The sequence below is a fragment of the Dasypus novemcinctus genome, chromosome 24 (assembly GCF_030445035.2).
Source record: "Dasypus novemcinctus isolate mDasNov1 chromosome 24, mDasNov1.1.hap2, whole genome shotgun sequence".
Lineage (NCBI taxonomy): Eukaryota > Metazoa > Chordata > Mammalia > Cingulata > Dasypodidae > Dasypus > Dasypus novemcinctus.
Window position 1 is genome coordinate 35,492,828 of NC_080696.1, and position 25,931 is coordinate 35,518,758.

Sequence of the window (25,931 nt, forward strand, 5' to 3'; positions counted from 1 at the left end):
TCGACCAGTTTCCTGGGGTCACCTTCCAAAACAGCTTCCTCTAATCCTTGTCCCAGTGTCTGCCACTGGGGAGCCCCAGCCCAGCTCAGCGTCTGTTCTGTCCGAAGGGTCTTCTGGAAGTTCACTCACCCAGCCCTCCCCTCAACCCCTGACACAGCTGCTGCTCTCACGCCACTGGACAAATGAAGAAACCGAGGTTCCGGCAACTCAGCACAACTACCAAGCAGCCCTTAGTCGTTATCCCTCACTCCTCCCCTCTGCTCTCTCCTCTTTCATCACCCCCTTCCTTGGGTCTCCACCTCCCAAACCGAAAGAGAAGGGTTGTCTCTGTCTCTGGCCTCCTGATTGAGCCCTCAAATAAATTGCCACCTGTGAACCCCTGAGACAAGAGCCCCCAGACCTGGAGCTCCAGGCTCCCCCATCTTCCTGGGCTGGGGGAGGGAAAACTCCCCTGCTCCCCTCTGCATCTTAGCCGCCGCAGCAGCAAAGAAGAAACCAAAGCAGTATCTCCAGAACGATCCTGCCTCCCTGGAGTTATTACTGTCTTCATCTTACAGGAGAGAGGGCAAGGAGCCCGGGACACCGGGGGCTTGCTGTGAATCCAGGCCTCACCCACTTTGCTCAGGTGCCTCCCACCTGAACCCACCACAGCACATTGACCACCTCTGCTTAGTCCTCAAAGTAACAGCAGCCGTTCTGGGCCTCTTTTCCCCAAGCGTTTGCTCAGTGCCCGGCAACGTGCTCCAGCCCCACCTGCGGGGTTAACACCCCCATGTCACACATCAACAAACCCAGGCGCAGAGAGAGGGAGCCACGGTGCCTCGCACCTCTCTGTGTCCTTCCCAGGGCTTCCCTTCCCCGGAAGAGACCCCAGCAAACCTCCCATCTCTGAGCAGAAATTAGTCACCGAGCTAAACAGCTGGAGCCCTCGGGCCTCCAAGTCCAATTGTTCCCTCCTATGCCATTAGAGAGGCCAGTTTTCAAAGAGAAGGGAGACCTCAGTGCTTCCACCAACATCCCGCACCAGGGGCTCGGATGAGGAAATCCATCCCAGGGCCTTTCTCCGGCCCAGGCAGAAGGAGACAGAAATGAGGGGGACCTGCCCACTTCTAAAGCATCGTGCAACCCAGAAAATCCATGAGTTGGTGACTCTGAGATTCTGGGATAAGTCGATCGCACCTAACATGTGCTACCAAATCATATTAACCCTAGCCGAAGGGAGAATTTCAGAACTCGCTAGCTTGAACCATGTATCTCCCGTGCAGCGCTGCCTTCCAGAACCCGCCATTCCACCTTCAATCCTGCCGCCCTGCTCTGTCCTGGCCTCAGCCCTGAGCTGTGAAAAGAAAGGAATTAACCCGTGGGGCAGCACTGTGGGAAATCAGGAAGCTATCCAGACCCAAGTGACGCACACTGTGGGGACACTTGCCCCGGACAGCAGTTACCGAGGAGACCTAAGCTGTCTTAGCAGTGGTGCGCCCAGCAGAGAAGGCCTCCCGGGGAAGAGGCCCTTGCACAGCATTTTGATGGGGAGCGGGGACTCTCACTGGGTGGTCATTCCCCTCGCTGGGCCCTGGTTTTATATGCCAGCTTTATCACGGACCTGCTGTGTAACCGTGAGCAAGTGACTTACTCTCTGTCTCAGGTTCCTCATCTATAAAATGTCAATTAAAATCAGTAGCTTTTTTGGAATCCTTTCTATGTGCCAGGCCCTGTGCAGACATCTACACAAGTTGCACAAATGAACCTTCACAAAACCTGAAAGAAACAGGTAGAGTTATTATTCCCACTTTACAGATGTGAGGAGTGAGGCTCAGACAGGGAAAGTAACTTGCCCACAGTCACACAGCTACTGAGTAACGGCAGCGATTTGAACCTGTCAGGCTGCAGAGACTATGCCCTTGACAACCACACCATAGCAGAAATAACGGCCTGGAGTAAATTAAGTAAGGCGATATATGTGGGAATGGCCACAGGGTGGTCACCTGGCCCCTCCCACCCCAGCCCAGCCTCTGCCCTCACCCCCACCCTACCCCCCTGCACCCTCTCTCCTTTGGGCTCTGTGATGGACAGTCCTGCATTAGGGACCTCCCCCGCCCTCCCAAGAACTGGAGGCTCATCCCCAGGCCCCCAGGGCTCTGAGGCTGTTCCAAAGGGCCCACCCCCAAACCACAGGGCCCCGCCCATTTCCTGCCTGGAGTCTGTGGGCCCAGAGCCTGGCCGTGGGGCCTCAGTTTGGGCCAGAAGCCCCTTGCCACCCAATGCCAAGAGAATCCTTCTCCGCAGGAAGCTCCTGTGCATGGCTCCCTGCCCAAGCCTCCCATCCACCCCAGGCTCCAGGGCTCAGCTTATAAAAGCGCAGCTTTCTGGGAAGCTAGAGACAGGAGCAGGAGAGGTTCCAGACAGACCGGTTCTTGAAGAGGTAAGGGCAAGGATGCTAACAGGGGCATTTCTCAGGCACTTCTTGAGCACCTACAATAATACGGTGAGTGGTGCTTGGATTGTTAGCACCGGAAGTATCTGGGCAGGTCCCTGAGCCTCAGTTTCATCGTCTGTGAAATGGGCCTGCTGTCAGTGACCCCAGACCCTTGCCATGAGGCCTCTGGGACGATACGAAGCTTGTAAAGCTCTCAGTGTGGCGCCTGGCAGTACGGTAAGGACTCAAGAAGTCGAGCTGACATCAATGGTTGGAGGCAAGAGGTAGAAAGGGCTAGAAAACAGGGGTGAAGGGCCAAGGGCAGGGAGGGCGGCGAGACCGGAGTCGGGTAAGTGACTGAGAAACGTGCTTGGCCTTAGGGACTGATAAACACCACTCGGACAAACGGTGGATGAATTTAAGATCAGCCTGGCAGCAAAACAACAGCAGCTAATGTCACGAGTACAAATTCCACAGCCTAAAAGTTACACAGGCAAACAACAAAAAAGGTTCCTTTGCTGCTACCCACCAAGTGGCACAAAACTGGATGTTGCCGGGTTGAGGCCACACCAGGGTTTTCTCAGATCCTGCAGGCTGGGTTCAGGCAGTGCGGGGTCTCCCCTCCCCGCCCGGGGCCAGCGCTTGCACTCCGGGGGTCTTCTTCATGGCTGTGGCATGGGGGTGGTCTGCAGAGGGCCCTGCTTACCCCAGCTTCTGTCACGAAGGTGTCTGCACCCCTGGCTGCCCCCCGCCCCCGCCATCCCGGAGGCTGCACCTCCTGGTGGTGTGTCCTTGTCTGCCCGGAGAGCCCCCGCCTGCAGGCCATGGGGTCCCAGACATGCCCTTTTGGCCCTTGGGCTGTTAGGCTGGTAGGAACTGGTATAAAGGTGCTGGTTGAAATAATGAAATACTCCCCTACTAGTTGGCATAGCGCTGTGACCTGGAGCCCTCCGGGTGCCCACCCCCTCTGCTCCAGCCACGGCAATACCTCCCCGGGGCCCCCACCCCAGTCCTCCTCAAGGTCCAGAAACCTCTAAGGTTTAACATTGCACAGCGTCATCCAGTCGCGTGGAGCCATTTGCTCACTAAGTGCTTTGCACGTATTGTTAAATATATTCCTCCCAACAACCTACGATTGTTCCCATTTTACAGATTAGAAAACCAAGGCATGGAGAGGTCAGGTGGCAGAGCCCGGATTTAGAGGCAGCCCCCATGGTGGGCAAAGGCCCTCCAGGCGGTGTGTGGTAGGGGGAAGGGCCGCTGTGTTGAGGGACTTGAGGATCTGGAGCTGGGGTGCAGGGGAGCAGGAGCGGTGGTTCTGGGAGAGCGGGGAGAGGCGAGGCGCCAGGCTCCTGGAAGGACCTTGAGGTACCCCCGGGATTCCCAGCTCTGTGTCCACAGGTCCTGGCCAAGAGCATGCTGCTGCTCTGGGGGTCGCTGCTGTGCTGGGGGCTGCTGCCCCAGGCCCGAGGGGAGGCCGAGCACCTGCTCTCCCTACGCATCAGCAAGCGTCAACTGGAAACAAGTAAATGTTAGGGTGTGAGTCGCTGGCGGCAGGTGGGCAGGGCAGAGGGGAGAGGGTACCCCCTCCCTGCCCCCGGCCTCTCCTCCTCTGGACTCTCCCTCACCAGCCCCAGAACCCACCTTCCTTCAGCCAAGAATGACCCTGTCCACCCCCTGCTCTAACACTGGCTGTGGCTCCCCAGTGCCCGCACAAGAAATGCCAAGCTCCTCATCGTGTTATTCAAGGCCCTGCTGCCACCTCCAGCCTCTTCCCCCCCTTCCCTCAGCACCCCATAGACTTCCCGGCCTCCCTGCCTTCGCTTGTGCTCGTCCTTCCACCTGGAGTGTTCTTTCCCTCCTTCTTAGCCCAGTGAATTCTGACTCATCCTTTAAGGCAAAGTTCTAAGGGCCTCTCTGCTGGGCAGTCCTCCCGATTTCCTCCGGGCTCCCACAGCCTCTTCTCTGGCCTTTGTACTTGTTGCTCTGTCAGTCTGTCTGTCTGCCTGCCTTCATTTGACTGTGAGCTCCTCGGTGTCCATCCACCCCTGCCCCGTTCACCACACTCCTGCCTCTGACCGCTGTCCCGTAAGCCTCACCAGGCTCCATCCCGCCTCAAGGCCTCTGCACTTGCTGGCCCTGCCGCCCGCCTTTTTCTGCCCCCAGACCCTTCAACGTGGATTCCCACACTTCACTCAGGTCTCAGCTCAGACGCCTCCTCCTCAGAGAAGCCCTCCCTGACCACCCAATCTAAAGACCACCTGCCCCTGCTCTTGCTCCATCTTCGCTCCCCATTTTCCTGTCTTCATAGCGCTTAGCACTTTAGAAAATCACTTGCTCCTTTATCTGCTTGCTCCCCCACTAGAGGGTAAACTCCCCGGGGGCAGGAGCCACCCCTGTTCCCTGAGCCCAAGAGAGGAAGTGCCTCACAGGCCCCCCGGGGCTGGATTTCTGAACTCCTGCCCTCCAGGGCCCTGGGCAGGGGCTGAAGGGTGAGTCCACCCTAAGGAGGGCTTGTGTCTGCAGACATTACAGACCTGTTCTTCCAGCACCACGTCCTGGAGCGCGTGGCCAGGCTGCCGGTGCCCGGGGCCACCAGCGACGGCGTCACGGTCCTGGACCACCTGCCCTTCGTGGGAAAACGCCTCTCCAAGAAGAGCAGTGGACTTGACCTGTCTCTTGTCGGCGACCTGCTCTCCGGGAGGATCCTCCCGCAGCTGGGGGAGCTGATCGGGGCTGGCGGGTGAGTCGGCCAGGCTGCCCCCAGCGTTCTCGCCCCCTGGGGCCGCGCTGCTCCCCTGGGCCGCCCACTCTCACCTGCCCACGTCACCAGCAAGCAGGCAGGACGCCCGAGGGCCCGGGGAGGTTTTCTCCAGCACGGGAGGCGCTAAGCAAGAATATTTTAATTACATCTAAATCTCTCTAAGCCACTTTAGATATTTCTAGGAACAAATCAGGGATCTCAACCTGGTAACCCCTGAGCCACATTCATCCTCCATCCGGGTTTTAATACTTTAATTCATCGTCAACATCTAACAATCAAGAGGGTTTTAATCAAAATCTGGGTTTCCTGGTTCTTCCTGAAAATCAAAGACCTGGCCCAACCTCCCACGTGGCAGTAGTCCGTGCAAGGTCTGTAGCTGAAGTTTCTCCCAGCCACCTCCTCCCCTCACTTCCACTTATATTACCTGCCTGGCCTGGAAGAATCCAGAGTTGGAGACTCCTGTAAATACCGATAAATGAATGCTATTTATTTAGAGGGAGGGAGGCCCTTCCTGCTAAGTCCGTCTATGCAGCCGCAGGCTTGCCTGGGAATCCAACCCCCAGCAAGAGCAGGGAGGGCCTGGCATGTCCTGAGATATTGAAGTCCAGAGAAATGGTCTGATGGGGATGAAATGAAAGGAGAAGGTAGGGTGCTGGGGCGTGGGGAGGCACTGCCAAGAGAGCTTGGGGAGGAGGCTGCGGGGCCCAGCCCTGCCCCGGCCCATGCCACCAGGACTGGCCGCCACTCACCCCTGCCGGCGCATCTCACTGCCTCTGCTCCCCCACCCTGGCATGTGGCACCTGCTTGGGAGGACCGTAGTCCGAGGGCCATGTGTCAAAGGGAAAGCCTGTGTGGTCTGAGTCCTTCCTGCAAACTCTGCAGGAAGATTCTCGACTGGAGGCAGACCCCCAGCCTCCAGGAGGCCTGGCCTGGCCACGTCTCCTCCAGCACTGAAAATTCCTGCTTCTCGAGCCAGTGGGCACCACCTGTATTAATGTTCAAAAAGTACATAAAACACTGGGAAATGCTGGGACCTGAGGCTGTTGAATGGAGCAGAAGGCTCACATCCTCCCCCCGGAGGGTCCCCAAGCAGCAGACCCCCCAGCCGTCTTGTGCTCCCCAGCTCTCGCCTGCTCAGTTTTATTCTGCACAATGCTCACACTTGGATTGCAATAAGTCACATGTGCATAGGCAGCTCCTCCACTGGGCCCCTTCAAGACCTCAGTTTACCCATGGGTCCAAAGACAGGGATTGCACCCTAGTAGCTGGCCAGGGGCTTCCTCAGGGCGACTCCAGGCCCAGCTGCAAAGCCCAGCCCGGAACCCAGCATGACCTCCCACCCCAGTGACTCCACACGTCTCACAGGTTGGTCATAGAAGAGGCCAAAGGACCTGAGGTCAGCCTGCAAATCCTGAGTGACAGCCTGCTGCAGGTCACATTGCGCTGCAAACTATACGTCTCGCTGCAGGGGTGAGTGCAGAGTGGAGGCCTCGTCCCCACCCATTTGGGGACCATGGCTCGAAGGGCAGCTGTGCAGAGCTAACAAAAGCCGCTTGCCTCAAGTCACCGTGAGAGTCGCAATAATCCTTTCCACTTTGGCCCATTTCAAATCCATTTTTACTGATGCGGAAGCTGAGGCAGAGTAGGAGAGGTACCTGTCCCAGATTACACAGTGCATCAGTGGCAGAGGCTGAGGTAAAATGTTTGCACTCTCATGTTAGGGGGCACACACCCCATCAGGGTAAATGGGCAGGTGGGTAGCTTAACCAAGATGAGCTGAGGAGGGTCTGGTATAAGCTCACTGTGGAGTCGGGCACGCTTGGGCTCTGGTTGCACTTTGCATCCAGCAACTCGAGCAAGGGGCTTCTCTTTCCTGGACCTCAGCTTCTTCATCTCTAAAATGAGTATAATCATTTTACTGCACTGGGCTGTTGTGTTTGCTTGTGCAAGATTCTAAAATGTGGACAACTGTGCAGACCTGGGGTTGCAAATGCCAACAGCCAACAGAGGGCGTGGCGTTGCACCTTTAACAGGAGTAGTCTTACGCGCTGCTCTGTCCACTTCTGTTTTTCTTGTAAAATAAGGCTGTCTTGGCCTAGCTTCCCTTTGTAAAAGGGACAGGATTACAAAGGAATGTTTCTTTGCTAGAGGCATGGGCACAGAGAAGTAGTTCTCTGTTATAAGATAAATATGTCATTGCCCTTATAATGATAATGCAATAACGATGCAAGTTTGACACCCAGTCAGGTGGGGACTGGGGCAAACTGGAGACCATGTGCCCCATTTCAAGGTCACCCTCAGCCCCAGGTGAACATCGCCACGTGAGGGCACAGGCCCAGTGTTGTCAGACCTTTCAAGTTTTCCAAAGACATGCAAAATCCATATTTTAATGAAATTTCTTCCTTTCAATTTGCACCCTCCCAGCAACCTGCAGGCCACCCCTTGTGACCTCTGGCCTGGACCTCGCTGTTCCCACAGGGTCCTGAAGCTCAAAGTCATCAAGAACATCCGCATCGGGGTACGACTGGAGCAGACAGGAAACAAGACGCAGGTGGCCTTTGAGGAGTGCCACACCCCACCAGGATACCTGAGCATCGAGGTCCTGAAGCAGTGAGTGCCTGCCCAGCCCCACGCTCCCCCGGGCGGGGCGACCCCAGCCTCCCTGCACTGACCCTGCTGCTCGGGCCTCACCGATACTCAGGGCGGGGCCGCCTCGCCCCAGCCTAGTTGTGGCAGTGACCAGGGACAGGCTGACCTCCGTGGCCGCGGGCTGCAAATGCCACCTGTCAGCCTCTCCTGCCTCCATGCCAAAGGTCACGGCTAAGAGTAGGGACACATCCAGGTTCAAATCTCAGCTTGGCCTCTTCCTAGCTATGGGGCCTGGGCAAAAGCTTTGACTTCTAGGAACCTCAGTTTCCTCATCAGTGAAATGGGATCCTTCGCATTGCCCAGCCAGCATGGGATGGTGGTGGGGAGGAGATGAGCTAACCCAGATGACCCTCTTGGCGCAGAACCTGTCGTGCTAGGTGGCCACTATCTATCATTCTCATATTTACTCACACAAAAGCAACCTCCTCCAGGAAGCCTCCCAGGACCTCCACTGCCAGGTGTGATTTCCTCCCTGCTTGAAGAGCCCAGAGACCTTTATCAGAGAGAGAAATAAAGAGACAGAGGCAGAGAGAGACAATCAGGAAGAAAGAATGAGGAGGAGAGAGTTGGAAGAGAGACAGCAAGAAGGCAAGAGATGGGAAGTAGACTTGGCCCAGTGGTTAGGGCGTCCATCTATCACATGGGAGGTCCGCAGTTCAAACCCTTGACCCTTGTGGAGCTGGCCCACGCACAGTGCTGATGCGCGCAAGGAGTACCGTGCCACGCAGGGGTGTCCCCGTGTAGGGGAGCCCCACACGCAAGGAGTGTGCCCCGTAAGGAGAGCCGCCCAGCGCGAAAGAAAGTTCAGCCTGCCTAGGAATGGTGCCGCACACACAGAGAATTGACGCAGCAAGATGACGCAACAAAAAGAAACACAGATTCCCGTGCCGCTGACAACAACAGAAGTGGACAAAGAAGAACATGCAGCAAATAGACACAGAGAACAGACAACTGGGGTGGGGGGGAGAAGGGGAGATAAATAAATAAATAAATAAATTTTTTTTAAAAAAAAAGAAGGCAAGAGATGAGAGAGGAGGGGAGAGAGACACCCTGAAGCTCCAAGCTACACAGGCACGGTTGAGGGAAGGGAGAGGGTCTCAGTCGTCCCCTCCATGGTGTCTCAAACCCCACCTGCTGCCCCTGCCCCTAGGATAAACCCCCTCCTGGTGAAAGCAGCCCTGGAGCTGGTGACCGGCGCCCTGGATGAGGCGTTGCCCTTCCTCCTGCAGAAGATAGTGAGTGGCCCATCTTTCCCCGCCTCTGCCCAAGGGACAGCCCCGGTGGCCTGGCCCCAATGCGGAGGATCCCTCGTGCCTTCCCTCCAGGTATGCCCGCTGGCCACGACCCTGCTCAACTCACTGCTGGAAGGCCTGCTAAACACAGCTCTGCGTATGTTGCTCCTGCCAGGGCGGGGGCTTGTCTGCTTCCCCCACTGCATGCCGGGCAGCGCTCCTGCTCTGGGGCTATGAGGAACGAGGCTGACAACCCCTGCCCACAGGGAGCCTACTTTCTATGGGGGGTGGGTAGTGCAGCGTGGGGCCGTGGTAAGCCATTTCGCCCCTCTGAGCCTCGGTTTCCCCATCAGTCAAATGGGATTCCTTACAGGCCCACGGAGTAGGACGATGATAATACATATAACCTGGCACAGGAGCTTAACGCTCAGCAGAGAGGGAGAATAATTTTCCCTCTGCTTGGCCACCTCCCCACGTCGCTGCCTCCCTCCCCCGGGGAGGCTGGCCCCAGTTTCTTTTCCACGTCACAGCCCCGGACATGGCGGGCACGGAGGGCTTCCAGTACTACGTCACCTCCACGGAGTTCACGCAGGAGGCCATCCTGATGAACGTCCAGGTGAGCCGGCCTCCGGCTGGGGCAGACCCCGGGGGCCACCCAGAGGTGGGCACAGAGGAAAGTGAGGTGGGGGTTCTCTGGAAAGGAGGCAGAAAGGGGGAGAAAGAAGAAAGAGACAGAGCAAGAAAAAGAGGTGGCAGGCAAAGGAGGAGGGAGAAGGGAGGGAGCAGGAAGGAAAGGGGGAGACCCCGCAGGGCCCCTGCCCTCGGGGAGCTTGTGCTGACCCCAGGGAGAGCAGGGGAGGCCGTGGGGCTGGCTGTCCAGGAAGCGAGGGTCAGAGCCCACCAAGAGGTCGCTGCATCAGGTCAGGAGCTGCCGGATCACGCAGTGGCCCACCTCTCAGTGGGGGAAACCGAGGCCCAGGAAAGGGCGGGGCTGGCTGTGTCTGCCTACCTCCCTGCCCACCACCCCTTCCCCATCCCTACAGAATGACAGGGTGGGGAGTGGGAGCGAGTGGAGTGGGCAGGGAGATGCAGAAAAAGGAATGGGGTCCCATGAGGGACCAGCAAGGAAACAAGCCTCTGGGGTTCAACGCCAGCACCAGCTCTGACCAGGCAAGGGCTCTCGGGTGAGCCACGTCACCACTCTGGGCATCAGTTTCCTCTTCTGTCCTATGGGGACAATACTAGTTCCCATCTCGTGGGGCTGTGGGGAGCTTCATGGAGACTGGGCACATATGTGGTCAGCATGGTGCCACGCACACGGGGTGCTCCACGCACGGGGAGGCTGTTCCCACTGAATTTCCCCTTCCTCCCTTGTTTCTCTAAAGCTCATCACACCCTGTGGCCCAGACTGGAGAGCCCCAAGGCCTGACCCCCTGGTCCCCCAGCCCCTCCCACAGTTAGCCCCGGGCAGCGTGGCAGACCTGGCCTTTCGGCAGAACGTCTACAACGACATCCTGGCCTGCCTCTACAGCAGCGACGTGATCGGCGTGGACCCCCAGGACTCCACGGTGCGTGCTGGAGGGAGGGGCACAGGCGGCGGTCATCCCTCTACTACTCTATTTTTCATGCGAAGAAACCGAGGTCCACATGGTGAAAGCGTCTTGTTGGTGGGCTTCAGTAATCCCCTATCTGGATCTCACTTGAAGAACTCCTACTCAGCCTTCAGAACCCAGCATAGACATCCCCTTCTCTGGGAAGACTTCCCTCAATACCCAGGCCCCTTTGTTGTCCTTCTCTTCCTAATACTTATCCACGTATTTCTATGAAGGGTCTACCATGGGCCAAGCTCTGTGTACAGTGTCCCTGACCTTGTGGAGCTTGGGTCTAGGGGGGAACAGAAACCAAACAAGGAAACAGATAAGCGAAATAGCTGCTCTTACTGGAAGTGAGCAGGGCAATGGGGTAGCAAGTGCCCAGTGGAGATGAGAGGGCTGCCCTGGCCACTGTCGTCAGGGAAGACCTCTCTGAGGAGGTGCCTGCATGGTGACAAGGAGCCACACTCACACTGGTCTATGGAAAGAGCAAGTTCCCAGAGTCAATTAGGGGCTCAAATGAGGGAGACATCCAGATACGTCACTGCCCCAAAGCCCCCGGGGCTCCTCATTACACTCTGAGTAAAAGCCCACCTCCTCTCTGCAGCTGCCGGCGCCCTGTGTGGTCTAGCCCTGCCCATGCCTCCAGCCCCGTCTCCTGCTCTCACCTCGCCCACTGCCCAGCAGCCACCCAGGCAAGCATGTTCCCACCTCAGGGCCTTTGCACATGCCAGTCCCTCTGGTTGGAACTCTTCTGTCTGCTGTTAGTCTCACTGCAAACGTCGTCTCCTCAGAGAGCCCCGAGTCTTCCATCTCTCTCTCTCTCTCTCTCACTCTCTCACACTTGGCTCTTTTCCTTTGACTCACCGCAGCACTGATCACATTCTAATCCCATAGGTAACTTTGCTCATTCATCTTCTCCCCCATTATGAGGGCAGGGACTATGGACTGTGTAATGTGTGAAGGGCACCCAGCGGGTGCTCAGCAAAGATTTGATGAATAAATGACATCCTAAGATCCTTATATGGAAGACAGCTAATGTTCTTACTCTTTTTCTCAAATGAGGACACTGAGGCCCAGGTGGGGAAAGTGATTTGGCCAAGGTCATGAGCGGGTAAGAGCAGGACTCCCACCCCCCACGCTAGGCCGACCATCCCACGCAGGTGTGGCAGCTCTGAGACAGTCAGAAGCCAACCTGGAAGTCCATGTCCACCAGTGGGCAAGGATATATGTGCAAGGGTGTTATTTGCAGCTTCACTTGCTACCAGGGGTAAATGAAGGTACCCTAAGTGTCCACCTATAAGGAACTGTAAAATAAGTTAGCTTTTGTTCAGGCAGTGTGGAATACTATACAGTAGTTAAAAAGAAGGGAAATGTTCTTTATGTGCTGGTATTGAGAAGAACAAACAAGGCACAAGGCCATGTGGTTAGAATGTTTCCATCAGGCATGCTTGCGTGTGTATAGAAAATTCTGTCAGAATATACTCCAAAATATGGAGAGGTTAACCCTGAGAAGAGGATGCAAGGGGAACGGGGAAGAGGTCCTTTTACCTCACTTTATATATTTCTGTCATTTTTTCTATAATGATTTCTGATTGTCAAAAATCAGAGGAAGGGTAGATAGCTGAATAGAAATGTGATTGAGGAAGAATAGAAAGTGCTGATAGAAGGATCCGGGTGACGATTCTACAATGCTCTCTATAAAATTCTTTCAACTTTGCTGTATAATGGAAATTTTCATGATCAAAAAAAAAATCACAAAAGCAACAACAAGTCAACCATTTCATAGAAATCACTGAGCAACCCCAGACATGGCTCCTCGCAGGCTGCGGCGGTGTCGGGGAGGGGCCAGGCCTGCTCATGGTGGCATCCTGCTGAACGCCTCTGAGCAGACTGCAGGGTTCTAAGTCCCACCCATGCTTGGCCCCTTTCCAGGCTGCCGACCTCATTCAGCTGCTGTCACCAGGAGAGCTGAAACCGGAGCCCATGGTGGGTGTGCCCCCCCAGCTTCTCCCCCATGGTGGGTATGTCCCCCAGCTTCTCCCCCGGCACCCAGGCCAGGGTCTCGGGAAATACACTGGGGCAGGGGGCTGGGTGGGGTCAGGCCACACAGATATGTTCCCTTCTCTGGATTCACTGTAATCACCTGCTTCATGAGAGTTGTGAGGATCAATCAAAAGAGACGATGCAAGTAAAGCCCTTAGCTCAGGGCCGCGCAGCACTGTTCACACTGCACCAGACCTGGGCCTGCCCCGCCCACCTGGGGAGGCAGCCGGACATGCACAGCCGGGCCGAGTGAGTGGCTACTGCGTGCCAGCCCCCTGCAGCAGCCCTGCTTGCTCATCTCCCTCTGATGGGTGAGAAACCGAGGCGTGGCGCGGCGCGACAAGGGGAGTTCCCATGCCCAGGCTCACATTGCTCAGTAAGTGGCAGAACCAGAATTAGAACCCAGTCCTCTGACTCCAAAATCCATGCTCCATGTATGACAATACCCCCTCTCCAAACTCTTCTAGAACAGGGCCGCTGATGGACAAACGATAAAAACAACCGCAATCACTGGCACGCCTGTAGCATTACCATGTGCCAGGTTCTGTTCTAAGCACTTTGCGTAAATTGACTCATTGAATGCCCACAACACCCTTATAGGATAGGCGTGGTTATTATCCCCATTTTACAAATGTGAAAACTGAGGCACAAAGAGAGATGAAGAAACTTGCCTCAGGCCACACAGCTTGATTGTAATGGCACTGGGAAGCTCTCTCCAAAATCTTACCTGCCATGCAGGTCCAGAGAAAGAGGATACAAGTCCACCTCAAAGAAGCTGGGGCTGAGTAAGTGACCGCCCCAAGGTCACACAGCAAGCTGCCGCAGGGCTAGAGTGAAGACCAGACACCCTGACCCCAAGATGATCTTGTTCTCACTCCTCCAAGCTGGGGGCCGAGGAAAGCCATCTTCTGTCCCTCCCTGCACCTCTTCTTATCCTCATTCAGGCTTCATATTGGTCCGGAGCGAGCACGGGGCTGGCCATCAGCACCCCTGACCCTCCCACCGTCCGCCTGGACGCCCACAAGGCCACGGTCACCCAGCTGGGCTCGCTGGTGCTGCTGAGGAGCAGCAACGCCTCCTCCATCTCGGTCTCCTGGGTGAGTGGTGCTTCGAGTTCTGTGTTCCCAGAGGGGCCGGGTCTGCTGAGAGCCTGGGGCAGGGAAGCGGGGGGTCGCAGCCAACCCCACCCCCATGAGATCCGCTAATAACCCGCCGGGCCACATAGGGGCAGCTGTGGACGTTGCTTAGACGTTAAGCTGCCTGCGCCCCCTAGCTGAGCTGCAGTGCTCCCAAGGACCTCCTCAGCAAGAGGCCAGCGTTCTTACCGGGGGGCTGTTAAGTCCCCTGGACGTGCCTGCTTTGAAAGCCGTCAAGGCCAGAACAGGGAGGGAGCTCAGAGGAACGGGGTTCACGGAGGCGGTGCGCGCGCCCACCTTTCCCTGCTCCCCAGGAGATGCTCACCCAGGCTGGGGAGAAGCAGGCAGAGCCCAGAAGGCTGGGCCCTGGGACAAAGGGGTCTCGTCCTAGGAGTTCCAGGGAAATAGAGCCCCCCAAAATGTTTCAAATTCCGTTTTTGGAGCCCCCTCGAGTTCCCACTGCCCACTCCACAGACATTGAAATTGAGAAGGTGCTTCAGATAAGGGCCCAGGCTCACCCCCCATAGGTAAGGCCAGAGGCACCCTGCGTGCACAGCCAGCTCCGGGAACCTTGGCATGATTGTGTGGCCAAGAAACCAGGCATCTCTGGCAGGGGATGAAAAGTCCTATTTCTGGCTTACAAGGTGACCTTGTAAATTATGGGGCCCACAGAGGACCCTCTCAAAACCAAGAAGTTCTCTGCCATCCGGCAACTGTGATTCTTCTGCCAAGTGACTCTCACTGCAAAAGCGTTTCCCGCCGCTGAGCTGAGCCCCCGCCCTCGCACCCAGCCCCGGCTCCCCGGAGCACCCAGCCCCTACCAACGTCCTCTCCTGTGTCCACACCAGACACACAGGAACAACAGCCAGAGAAGGAATCATCAGGGGGAAAGGGGAAGAGGGGAGGGGGGCAGCCCTGGAGAAGCGCCCATTGGGGCTGGGGGTGAAGGGAATCCTTCTGGATAGAAGGTCAGTCCCCCTCCTCTTCTGACCTCATCAAATTCCTTGTAGATACTCCATTCCGAAGCTGTGTTTTCCTCAAGAAATCAGAAATTACACATCCAGTTCAATCCAGACAGGTGATTTTTTTTGTTTTTTGTTGTTTTTTGTTTTCTTTTTTTTTTTTTTTGGCTTTGAGTGTTCAGAAAAATAAGACGGCTGACACAGAAAGAGATCGGGCAAGGGGAAATGTGATTAAAGGGTGTAGTTTTCCTGCCTGCTGTCAGCTTGGAAGAGCAAGAGTGTGGTTAATGGAAGGAGGAAGGGAGAGGAGCATCACGGTTAAGGTCAAAGCCTTTGGAGCCAACGCTTCCCCGCTGGGGGGGCCTCCGGCCCGTCCCCCGGCCCGTCCCCCGCTCTCCTGAGCCGCTGCCTCTTCACCTGCACAGTTAGATGACGGCCTCCTCAGCGTTGTTGCGAGGACTCCGTGAGTTCAGGTACGTGGACTCACATACCTGGTGTGCCCACCAGGTACCTGGTGTACCCAGCACTCAGCAAACGGCAGCTAGGGGAGGAGGGCGAGGGCAGAAGCTCACTGTTCAAAAGAAAGACTGTATGACGTTCCCCCAACTGACCCCCAAATGCCAGTGGAAAGTGTGGGCCTGAGCCTGAGGGCATGGTGACAGGAGGTTCTCACTAAGGCTGTGTTAAAGTGTAGCATGAGCCAGCTCTTTCTGAACAGTCGATGCCAGTTCTTCCTTGAGCACCCATTAGGTGCTCAGCTCACAAGCTCAGATGCAGGCTCTGCCTCATGAGGTGCTTGGTTTAACAGGAGGAAAAAACCATAGCACCCAAATCAGACTATTATTTCCACCAGAGTGTAGGGTACAGTCAACAGCATTTGGGGTCTAGCACGCTCTCAATGAAACACCTACTGTTTGCCCATCATTTTACATACATGGCCTCATCTGATCCTCGCAGAACTTCTGAGGGTGGATATTACTAGTCCCATGTGATAGAGGAGGAAACTGAGGCTCAGAGAACAGGAATTTGTCTTGCTACAGGTGTTAAGTGGCAGAGGCTGGATTCAAACTCATGTCTGTCTAATTCAAAAGCTTCTTATACTGCCTCAGGGAAAGATTATCAAGTACTGGAGTTGGAAAAGTCTTTGTTACAAAGAGGAATCTGGGTAACCCAGAGGAGGACCTGGCTGTGTGAAGGGGGAAGGAGGAAGGGAGGCTGCATGGCCTAAACCCTGGTTAGCAAACAGGAAACTCAAAGGCAGCTCTTCCCACTAGAGGTGCCCAAGACAGAGAGCACTGATGAATCCCAGCGCCCTGGCTCACTGGGTCCAGCCTCAGAATCCTTACCAACACAGCCTCTACCAAACATATCCAAGGCACTCAATGAAATGTATTTTTTAATCTCTGCCCCAAAAGGGCAGTGAAGGGGAAGAAAACCAAGATTAAATTCCCTCCTCTGAATGACTCAGCAGCAACAGAGTCCCCTTGCTTCACCCAGAGCCAGGCTGGCAGAATGTTGGCCTGGGCTGGGAGCTATGTGCAAGGACAGATTAAAGTTGGAGAGGAGGGTCCAGTGCTTCCAGGATACAAATCATAAGCCAGGCAGGTGGCTGATCAGCCAGCTTGGGGTTATCCATGCAACAATATTTTGAAAATGCCTGGGGACAAGCTTTTATCCCTTGAGATCCTAGAAGCAAGTTTGATTGGCTGTTTTTCAACTGGAAAACATCATGCGGTAGGCTCCATGTTCCAGCTTCACTGTGGGACCTCTTCCAGCTGGGGGCCTTTAATTTGTATAGTGGATAAGAGCTGTGTGACCTTTGGCAAGTAACTTAGGCTTCTCTGAGCCTCAATTTCTCCATCAGTGGAAGAGAGCTACCTGAAAGAAATCTGAGGGTTTCAATAAGATAAAATAACATCCACATATAAAGTGCTTAGCACTCAATATCCAGTAGTTATTATTATCATAGTGGTGGTGGCTATTGTTTTCTTCTCTCAGAGCAAAACAATCTGGTGTGATGTTGGGACGAGGCTGATTCTAAAAAGATTCCAAAGAAGAAACCTGGTGGGGACACAGCAGACACAGGGCAGTGAAAATAGGATGACACGCACAGGGCTGTGGTGACAATCACGTTAGCTGCTGTTACCATTTTCGAGCTTCATCCCTCACATTTGATCCTCACCGCAAAGCCCAGCAAATAGATCCAGGAGAAAATTATGCCCATTCTTCAGATGAGAGAACGAAGGTGACAAGACTTGCCTGAGGTCACACTGGCAGGGGGGCAGAACAGGAATCAGAGGCCAAGTGTTGCAACTCTCAGCCCAGGGAGCACTGCACCCGGAGCCGCTGCTGTCGCCTGAAAGGGGATCTCTTTTCTCTGGTAGCACCGTGGTGACCCTGGGCCCTTACCCTGCTGACCTCGAGAAGCTGGTGAGTCTCCTCCCTTAGCCTTCACCCCCCTGGGGTCCTGAAGGCTGCAAGAAGCTTGAAAAAATTATTGATTGAGCACCTACTGTGTGCCTAGCCAGTGAACAAAACCAAGGTCCCTGCCCTGAGGAGCTCACGTTCCAGCAGGGCAAGGTCAGATAATAAACAATAAACATAATGAAGTAAATGATTTAGTATGAAGGAAGGCGGTAATGCTATGCAAAAAAGGAACGCACAGAGGAGGGTCTGGGCATGGAAAGTGGGAGGTGGGGGTGAAATTCTGTAGGGTGGTCAAGGCAGGCCTCTTTGAGAAGGGGAGCTTTCAGCAATGACCCCAAAGAGACCAGGGAGGGGGGTCTGGGGGGTTAGGGAGGAGGGGGACCAGAAGCCCCAGGCTGCTAGAATAATCCAGGTGCGGGATGATGGGGCTCGCGCCAGGTGCAGGAGGAGGAAGCGGTCAAGTCCAGGCTGGTTTGGAAGGTAAAGCTGACAGGATTTCCTAGTGGGGTGGATGTGGGGAAGGAGTGAAGCAGCGTCCAGGATGGCAGCAGGATTTTTTTTTAACACTCATGGTTTGTTTGAATTTTTTTTTTTTTTTGGTAACTTTTTATTTTGAAATCATTTCAAATTTAAGGGCAGTTGTAAAAATAATACAAAACCCATACAGAGACCTCCAACGTACCTTCCCCCCAGACACTCAGCTCCACCAACTTTTAACGTTTTTAACAGCAGGATTTGTAAGAGCACCTGCTTCTCTATGGGTTGAAAACAGCCTCTGGTGGGCTGTGTGCCCCCCTCCAAATTTCCCCACCAGGCTCTACCCAGCACGGTGTCCTAAGCCACAATGTGCCCACTGTGGGCTTCTGCTAAAGTGCGACAGATCTGGGCCCTCCCTACCCGGGGATGCTGCCAGCCCCACCGTTGGAGAGTCCACCATGGGGGGCCCACGTGCTTCTTCCGCCAGGGGTGGTTCCTGCTCTGCACTGGAAGAGCGTTCCAGGACTCCTGCCAGTCTGAGGGAAGGTCCTGTACAGTAACTCCCCCTTTTCCCCAAACTGGGGGCCTCCTACCACCCTCCACTTCCACAGGACTGTAAGCCTCAGGCTCTAGCCTCATTGGGAAAGGTTGCAAGAGGGAAAAGGGCTAAGGAGAGCATCAGGGAGACGCTTCAGAAATATCACCCCTGTGACATCAGGCCTTGCTCCACCCTCATGTTCCTAGTGTCCCAGGGTTGAGAGGTCCTAAAGATCATCTGCCCGGGTCAGGGGTCTCTTTTGTGACACTATTTTGAGGGCGGTCATCCAGGCGAGGGCTGCTGTGTATGGTTGGACAGGTCGTGCACTAGACAACCACCCACATCATATACAATAGAAATAGGCAGGTGTTTATGACAGTTTCTCAACTGATGGGGAAAGAGCATCTTGAAGAAAGGGACTCTTTTGCTCATCTGTCCAAATGGGTTGGGGCAGCCCTGACCAAGACTCCTTGAACACCCCTGGTGACAGGAGGCTCACTAGCTCAGTGAGACAATTCCATCCCAGGGCCAGGCAGCTCTCAGCATCGGCGAGCTCCTCCTTGGACAGACTCAAAGTCAGTCTCTATGACGCTCTGGTCACGGGGTCCCACGCAGCAGCCGGGTTCCCCTTCCCCAGGGCTGCGCCGCAGAGATGTGGGAACAGTCATTGCCACCCGGGGTGAGGGTGTCTCTGTGAGCCCCACAAGCTTCCCTAGTCCCCGCACTAATCTGGTCATCCGGCTCCGATGTCCTAGAAGAAGGGCAGTTCCCGGGATCTCCTGATCCGCCGTGGGCATCCCTATGCATTCCTGCGGTCAGAATCTGCTGACCCAGCTGAAGTGACCTCCCTGTCCCTCTCTGCCAGTTGCAGGGACAACGTCTGAAGGCCTCTGTCTCGGTGCTTCTGAAAAGGGTTTTTGTGCCCCTGCATAACGGTGAGCCCCATCCGTGTTTCTCCCTGGTGCCCCGCATCCCATCGCCGGGCAGCCACAGGCCGAGCTGGAGGCCTGCACAGCCAGCTGACAGCTCACTTCTGCCTTGTCCCCGGGGTCGGTTAAGACCAGCCACAGAAAAGACAGAGGGACGCAGGGTGGGACCCAGGGGCTGCTGGGGCAGGGGCTGTGTGCCCTCCTGTTCTCGCCCCAGGCTGTGTGTGCCAATCGTGATGGAGGCTCAGAAGTGGGGCGAGGGAGCCCGGGGCCCCCAACTCCAACGCCTGCAGCGCCTGGCAGGTCACCTACCCAAGGGGAGCAGCCCAGGTGCGGCGCCCGCAAACCAGGGTGACTAACGCATCTGAGAGCTCGGTCAGATGTTGCCAGCAGGACAGACACTTTTAATCCTTTGAGTGATGCTGGAAATATGAACTTTTGGAGTCATTGCCCTCATCTTTAGATGTCAGCAGCAAATTCAAAACTTCTCCAAAATACCATTGCCTCAGTCCGGGTGCCCTCAGAAGCAGACTCTGAGATAGCAGAGTGCCCGCAGCCTTTTGGGAGGGGATCCCAGGAAGCAAGAGGGGAGTGGGGAGTGAATCTTAGGGGAGTGTGGAAACTCCCCCAGGCTCCTCTACTCTGAACTCCTGAAGAACTCACCAGTTTGTATGACAATCACCCACTCATCCCTGTAGTTGTGTGATCAGTACCTGTGTCCCCCACCAGACAGTGAGCAGCCCCAGCACAGGGACACAGTCTGTCTTTGCACCCACTGTGGCCCCCGCACCTTGTCCGTGCTTGGCATCCAGAAGGTGCTTGGGAAATACGTTCAGGATAAATAGCTCAGAACGTAGACCTTAGAAATCACTGGCCAACCTCCCAGTGGTTCAGATGGGTCTCCCTCCATCCCAGGCCCAGAGAGGTTAAGTGCCTCGCCCAAGGCTACCCAGTAAGTCTTTGGCAGAGCTGAGACCAGCACGCTGGCTTCTTGCTTCCCTCACAGGGGCTTTTCCCTGGGCTCCACCTTGAGGACTCATGTTGGGTCTGCAGGGTGAGGCTAGCGGAGCAGGTGGTGCACAACTGCCAGCTGGGTCAAAGGGTTTGGCCTTGCCGGAGGCGCATGGCAGCCAGGGTAGGTTCTGAACAGGCTTAAGAAGTGAGCAAATTTGTGTTCAAGAAGGGAGACTGACGGAGGGGCAGAGGAGGGTGACGATGGAAGGTCCAGGGAGGTGGCCAGAGAGTCCTGGAACAGGGCCAAGGGCCGGGAAGGAGGGGCTCTGCCCTCACCAATGCCCACCACAGGCAGCTCACTAAACAAATGTGTCTTGGTTCCCGGGCCGTAGAGTAACACAGCAAGGGTCAAGAGATGACCTAGAGGCGAGGCTGGGCTGGGCAGCTCCTACAGTCCTGCAGTCTGAAAACCCAGGGCAGAGGGTCTCCCAGTGGCAGGGGGCGCTGGAGTCCACTGTGCAGGCCTTGGGACCTATCCCAAGGTGAGAAAGGGCAAGGCTTGTAAGAGGCAGCCAGGTGTGGGAGCACTGGCAGGGGAGAGGCTTGCTTAAGCCTGTGTGCTCAGCAGAGAGACTGAAATGAAGAGCGTCTGTCCGCTGGCAGCACAGGGCTGGAGAGGAGGCCTCTGCAGACCAGGAAAGGGGGGTCCTGAGGCACCTGCCCCTCTTCCTCCATCCCACCCCCTAACTGCCCAGGCCAGAATCGCACATCAGGCCAACCAGCGGGTGTCAGATCCTCCCCTGGCCCAGTGGTGACGGAGGGGTGGGGTGGCTGTCACCACAGAGGAGGGACAGGAGAGGCCCAGGCCAGGTCTTTGAGGTCAAATCTCCAAAACTCAGTTCACCAAAAAACAATCTGCTGAATGGCTCATTCACTGAAACTCAATTTGCCAAATGACCAATTCTCCAAGTTTATCAAATGTATCAATTTACCAAAAACTCATTTTAATATTTTTCATATATATTTTATAAACATGAGTATATTCATGAATATTTTCTTCTTTATATATAGTCAATGGATGTTATCTTATTAATATAACCAAATTTCCAATGTTTGAAGGATAATTTTTCAGTTTATGTCGACCTCTTTCTAATCCTTTTTTGAGACATTTTCTGTTTCTACCAACATTTTAGCATTTTTAGGGGCCTTTCAGCAGTTTCCCTCAATTAAAGAAGAAGAATAAAATTCACTAATATAGTCCTAAGAAGGCTTCAACAAATTGAACATTCCCAAAATATCGATAGGAAGAATGTATTTATAATAACGTATTCAGAGTCACTGAATACATTCAGGAAGAATTTCCCTTAAAATAGGTTCCTAGTTCACGAGTAAACCACCGTCTGGACTTGGCTTTGGGCCGGGGCTGCTGCTTGTCGTGGGGCCGCGTGGTGGGGGTGGGGAGGGTCCTGGCTGAGGAAGGGGAGGGCGTCGGGCCCAGGCGCTTCCCTCTTCAGCCGCCTGCACCCAGGGACCCCTGCCCGCCAGGCGCTGAGCTCCCTGCCCTCCCCTCCCAGAACGTCTCAGAGAACAAACTCTCCCGCTGCCCAACATAAGAGGCATCTCCTTCGACCAGGCCCGAATGGACCACTCCGAGGTAAGTGCTGGGGAAAGGACTTCCTGAGGCCCCTGGGGGAGGGCAGGGCCAGCAGCATGCAAAGCCCCAGAGGCGCCTGTCATCATCCTGCCCTCGGGGGTGCCTGCCCGAGGGGCTCCCTGTGCGCCAGGCCATCTCCTCCTGGTCACCTCCCTGCAGCCATCTGGACAGGTCTCCATTTACAGGTGAGGGCACCGAGGCTTCCAGGGGCTGCACGATTCCCTCAGGGGCAGGGCTGGGCCTCAGTGCTGGCCGAGTGTGCTAATGCCTTGAACGCAAGAAACTATCATGACCACCAAATGACAAAAAGTGACACTGCTCCTAGACTTAAATGTTTGAGCTTAGCACCCTCGGCTTCTGAGCAAATCTGAACTCAGGTCTCTCCCAGCTCTCGGACATTCAAGAAACCTGCTGTCAAGAACCAGGGGTTGCTGTGCAGGAGGCAGTGGGAGGGTGCAGCAGTGGTTTGGTGCACCAGAGCCCCAGCTTCTGGCCTGTGCTATTTCCCCCACCCCCACTCTTGTAGACCCCTTCCCTAAATTCAGCCCAAGGGGGCCCTAGTGGGGCGGGGAGGCTCAGACACACTCAGGTGGGGACTGGAGGAGCCCCCACAGGTAAACCAGGTGCTGGGGCTGCTCCAGAAATGATACCATGGATCCTGGCGAGGTGTGCCCCCCAGCGTGGGGTGCTGCCCAGGATGGCAGAAGGGGAGCCTTGAACCAGCCCTGGCAGCTGTCACTCAATCGGGCCTGCGAGAGTGGCCTCGCTCGCTCACTCCCGTACTCACTGGCAGGGCTGCTGCATACTACTGTGCAGGTTCTATATTGCACAACTCCGGGGTGCACCACTCATTTTGTAGTTTACATAAATGGTGCCACCCAGAGTTGGGCAGTGCAACCTGCCTAGCCACATAGGGCTGCCCTGATGGCTCATTCATCATTCCTTTGCTATCACTCATTCAGTCTGTATATGTCAAGCTGGCCCTGTGCTGGGTGATGCAGGGACAGAGAGAAGAGTCAGACTCAGTCCCTGCACCCCTCAGGGTCTCTGACGGGGGCCAGCGGCCAGATCCAGCGGAGGTTTGTGCGTTGAGGATGGGAGCACGTGGAAGGTAGCAGCTGGGTGAGGGGCGCCCTCAGGGCGACCATGGAGGACGAATCCCAGAGTGTCAGAACGCAGAGGCCCTCAAGGCAGGGGCTTTCAGGAAGAGCCCCCAAAGACTGGTATTCTGCCGTGCCCACTCCTCACCGCTCCCACCCGCTGTCCGGTAGCCCAGACACTGCCTTCTTGGCCCTGGGCTGCGCGGGGCATGGCCGTAAGACAGAGGACCTTCCTCAGGGTGGAAGGAGCAGCCTCAGCAGAGCAGGTTTTATGGTCAACGAGGCTGGACAGAAGGGGCTCCTCTCTCTGCTTCTGTCCACAGGATTACATGCTGCTGACCATTCCGGAGCAGTAGCTGGCTCTTACCAAGGGCCATTCCCAACTCTCCACCCCACGGGCTCCAGACCCTTAGGAGTCAAGAATGGCTACAGCCATGATGGAAAATCACAGCTACAATAAAGATGATTCTTGCTTGAGGAGGAGTTTGTTTCTGAGTTTGCCAAGGGGTTCCGTGAGGTGGGGGTTCTCTTTAGAGATATTTAAATGAAAGATTTTTCTCCCTGATATTTCTGTTTGCCCTTGGCCCCTCAGAGACTATTCTGAACTGTGTATTCATTGCCTGAGGGAAGGGAGGTGCCTGCAGAAAATGGAGGAAAGACTTTTGAAGTGAAAATCCCAGGCCCCCAGAGGATGCATAGAAGGGACACAGGCGGCATCTGCATGTACAGGAAAGGTTCTCTGTGCTAGAGGGAGGAAGAAGAGGGAAGCAGGAAAAAGGAGAAATTTTGGGGTCTCTTGTCGGAGTCGCAGACCTGAAGGGTATCGGGAATGAAAGACAAAGAGAGATTGGGATCAGGGGATCTGAGAGCACTGAAGCCTCAAGCTCATCAGACAAGTTTATTAATCTCAAGGGCTTCTTTATACACCCCAAGCAATCATGAGAACCAGCAACTATTCTTGCTAACTATTCCCATTACCTCATTCTTGAAAACACAGTGCACAGTGGATAAGATAGTAACCAAAGCTCAAGATGTTCTATTATGTTATTGAAACAAATATACTCATAAATCTTGTTGCCCAGTTTATTCCATTCTTTCAAGTCCTGGTACTGCCAGAATGTTATGTCTGGTTCCGCTGGAATGTTACATCTCCCTGAGAGATGTATATCTCCCTGCACTTATATCTCTAGGGACAGCATGACCCAGTGGTCAGAAAGTAACTTGCTATTATGGAAACAACATGCCTTTGTTTCCCACACTTCCCCCTTTTGGTTTTAGTCAGGGTGGCTGTGCCTGTCTTAGGTTGCCCTCCTCTGAGTGTCTTACCCATCATTGACTACCAGCCAAGCACTCTGACCATGGGGAACTATATCAGGTTTTTTGCAAGTACCAAATTATTAGCTTGTCCCATCGCATCAACATGGTGCAGTCTTCGGCATACTTCTCGTCCCAGGCAAGCAACAAACAATGAGCAACAAGATTAACACACAAAGTCCTATTCCTAATGCTGATAAAAAATGTTGAGACTTCCACCAACTTACTGGATTAAACTTATTGAAATGAGAAATCAAATCATTAAAGATTATCTTTATCTTAAGCTACATAAATCTGATTATGAGACATTTCCAATATCTTTCTCTGTAATTCTTCTATTTCTAATGACATATTACCTTTATGACCTATCAAATGATTTTTAATCTTTTCCCAGTCAAACATAGAATTATTATAAGCAAGTGGAGTAATACAAAAATTACTTTCATTCCAATCACATTTCAATCCTCTAAGTAGATTTAAATTATATACTTTTGATCTCTAAGATGCAAAACTGCTGATTCTAAATCATTAACTCTACTGTTTAATTTTTCATCAATATGTTCTTGACTATGCCATAAGTCACTAGCATTTTTATGCCAATCATGCACGTATTGTTGAGTTTGCACAGTCTCATGCAAGGCCATGGTAGCTGTGGCAGCAGCTGCAATGACACCAATCAGTCCTAGTATGCCAGCTATTAACAGTCCCACAAATCATTTCGAGCGTTTCAGGATTTCTTGAGCCATATGGAACAGCAGTTGACTCTCAGGAGATGATTCCCAAATTCGGTACAGTCGCACTGGGATCCACACTCCCCGCTGCCTTCAAGCCATTGTAATGAAATCTCCATTCTGTAAAATATTCTCAGACAAACAGGTATGCAAGGCCCCACTTTTATAAAATAAAGCATTCTCGGTTATAGTTAATTTTCTGACCACAAACACATAAGGATCTCTTACACACGACTGAAAATGATGAGTTTGATCTAAATGCAGATATTGACCATTCTTACTATTATTCCCAATCCATTCTATAGTAGGAGCTATTCCTAGAAAAACTTTCCATAAATTCTTCTGATTATGTATAGATGTAATGTTACACCATGGAGAAGGGATCCATTTCCCTTTATATTTCCAAACACTATTATTTTTAGTAAAAAATTATTTTTTCATCCAAATCAAGGGATTCATGAAAGCAATATTGCATATTACTAATTTGTTTTCCTTCACTATTTAGACCATACCAAATAAATCTGCCATATTTAGTGGGACTCCCCATAGGGGCACTTTCCCACACTATTCCACAGGAATCATTAAAAACGACAGATCCTCTTCCTATATGGCACTCTTGCCATCCTTCTTTATCCCTACTGTCTTTTTGTGGACAATCATAAGTAGGATTTTCGGTCATTTAAAATTGTAAGAGGGAAATAACATCACAATAGACTGAGTATTATTATTTTTGAAGATAATCATGGTCTGATTTTTAACATACATACAGGAAGAATGGTTACCAATGCATAAGGGTCGATAATCAAATGGTAATATGAGATTAGAGATTCTTTGGCCTTCCTCATGGGGTTTAATTGGTAACCAATCATCAACTGGTACAGGGAATATACGGGTCTTATTCAGATATATAGGAAAGAATGGATCTTTCCAGGTTAACACTCTAAGTAATGGGGGTTAGGTATATAAGCCCAAAAAGTGTAATTACCGGCAGCTTCCTCATTTCTTATCAT

The 25,931-nt window shown here is 53.8% G+C and overlaps 1 protein-coding gene across 1 annotated transcript; it reads left to right on the top strand.

Moving 5' to 3' along the window:
- The first annotated feature begins 3,832 nt into the window (after positions 1–3,832).
- Positions 3,833–23,232, top strand: LOC101441372 (BPI fold-containing family B member 4-like). The gene is made up of 15 exons (XM_058287346.1): positions 3,833–3,941; positions 4,943–5,159; positions 6,546–6,650; positions 7,659–7,790; positions 8,980–9,064; positions 9,155–9,218; positions 9,592–9,677; positions 10,447–10,629; positions 12,589–12,642; positions 13,644–13,796; positions 14,846–14,913; positions 17,182–17,227; positions 19,111–19,174; positions 21,697–21,776; positions 23,200–23,232. The coding sequence occupies exons 1-15, from the start codon at positions 3,833–3,835 to the stop codon at positions 23,230–23,232; spliced, it is 1,479 nt and encodes a 492-aa protein (XP_058143329.1).
- The last annotated feature ends 2,699 nt before the right edge of the window (positions 23,233–25,931 follow it).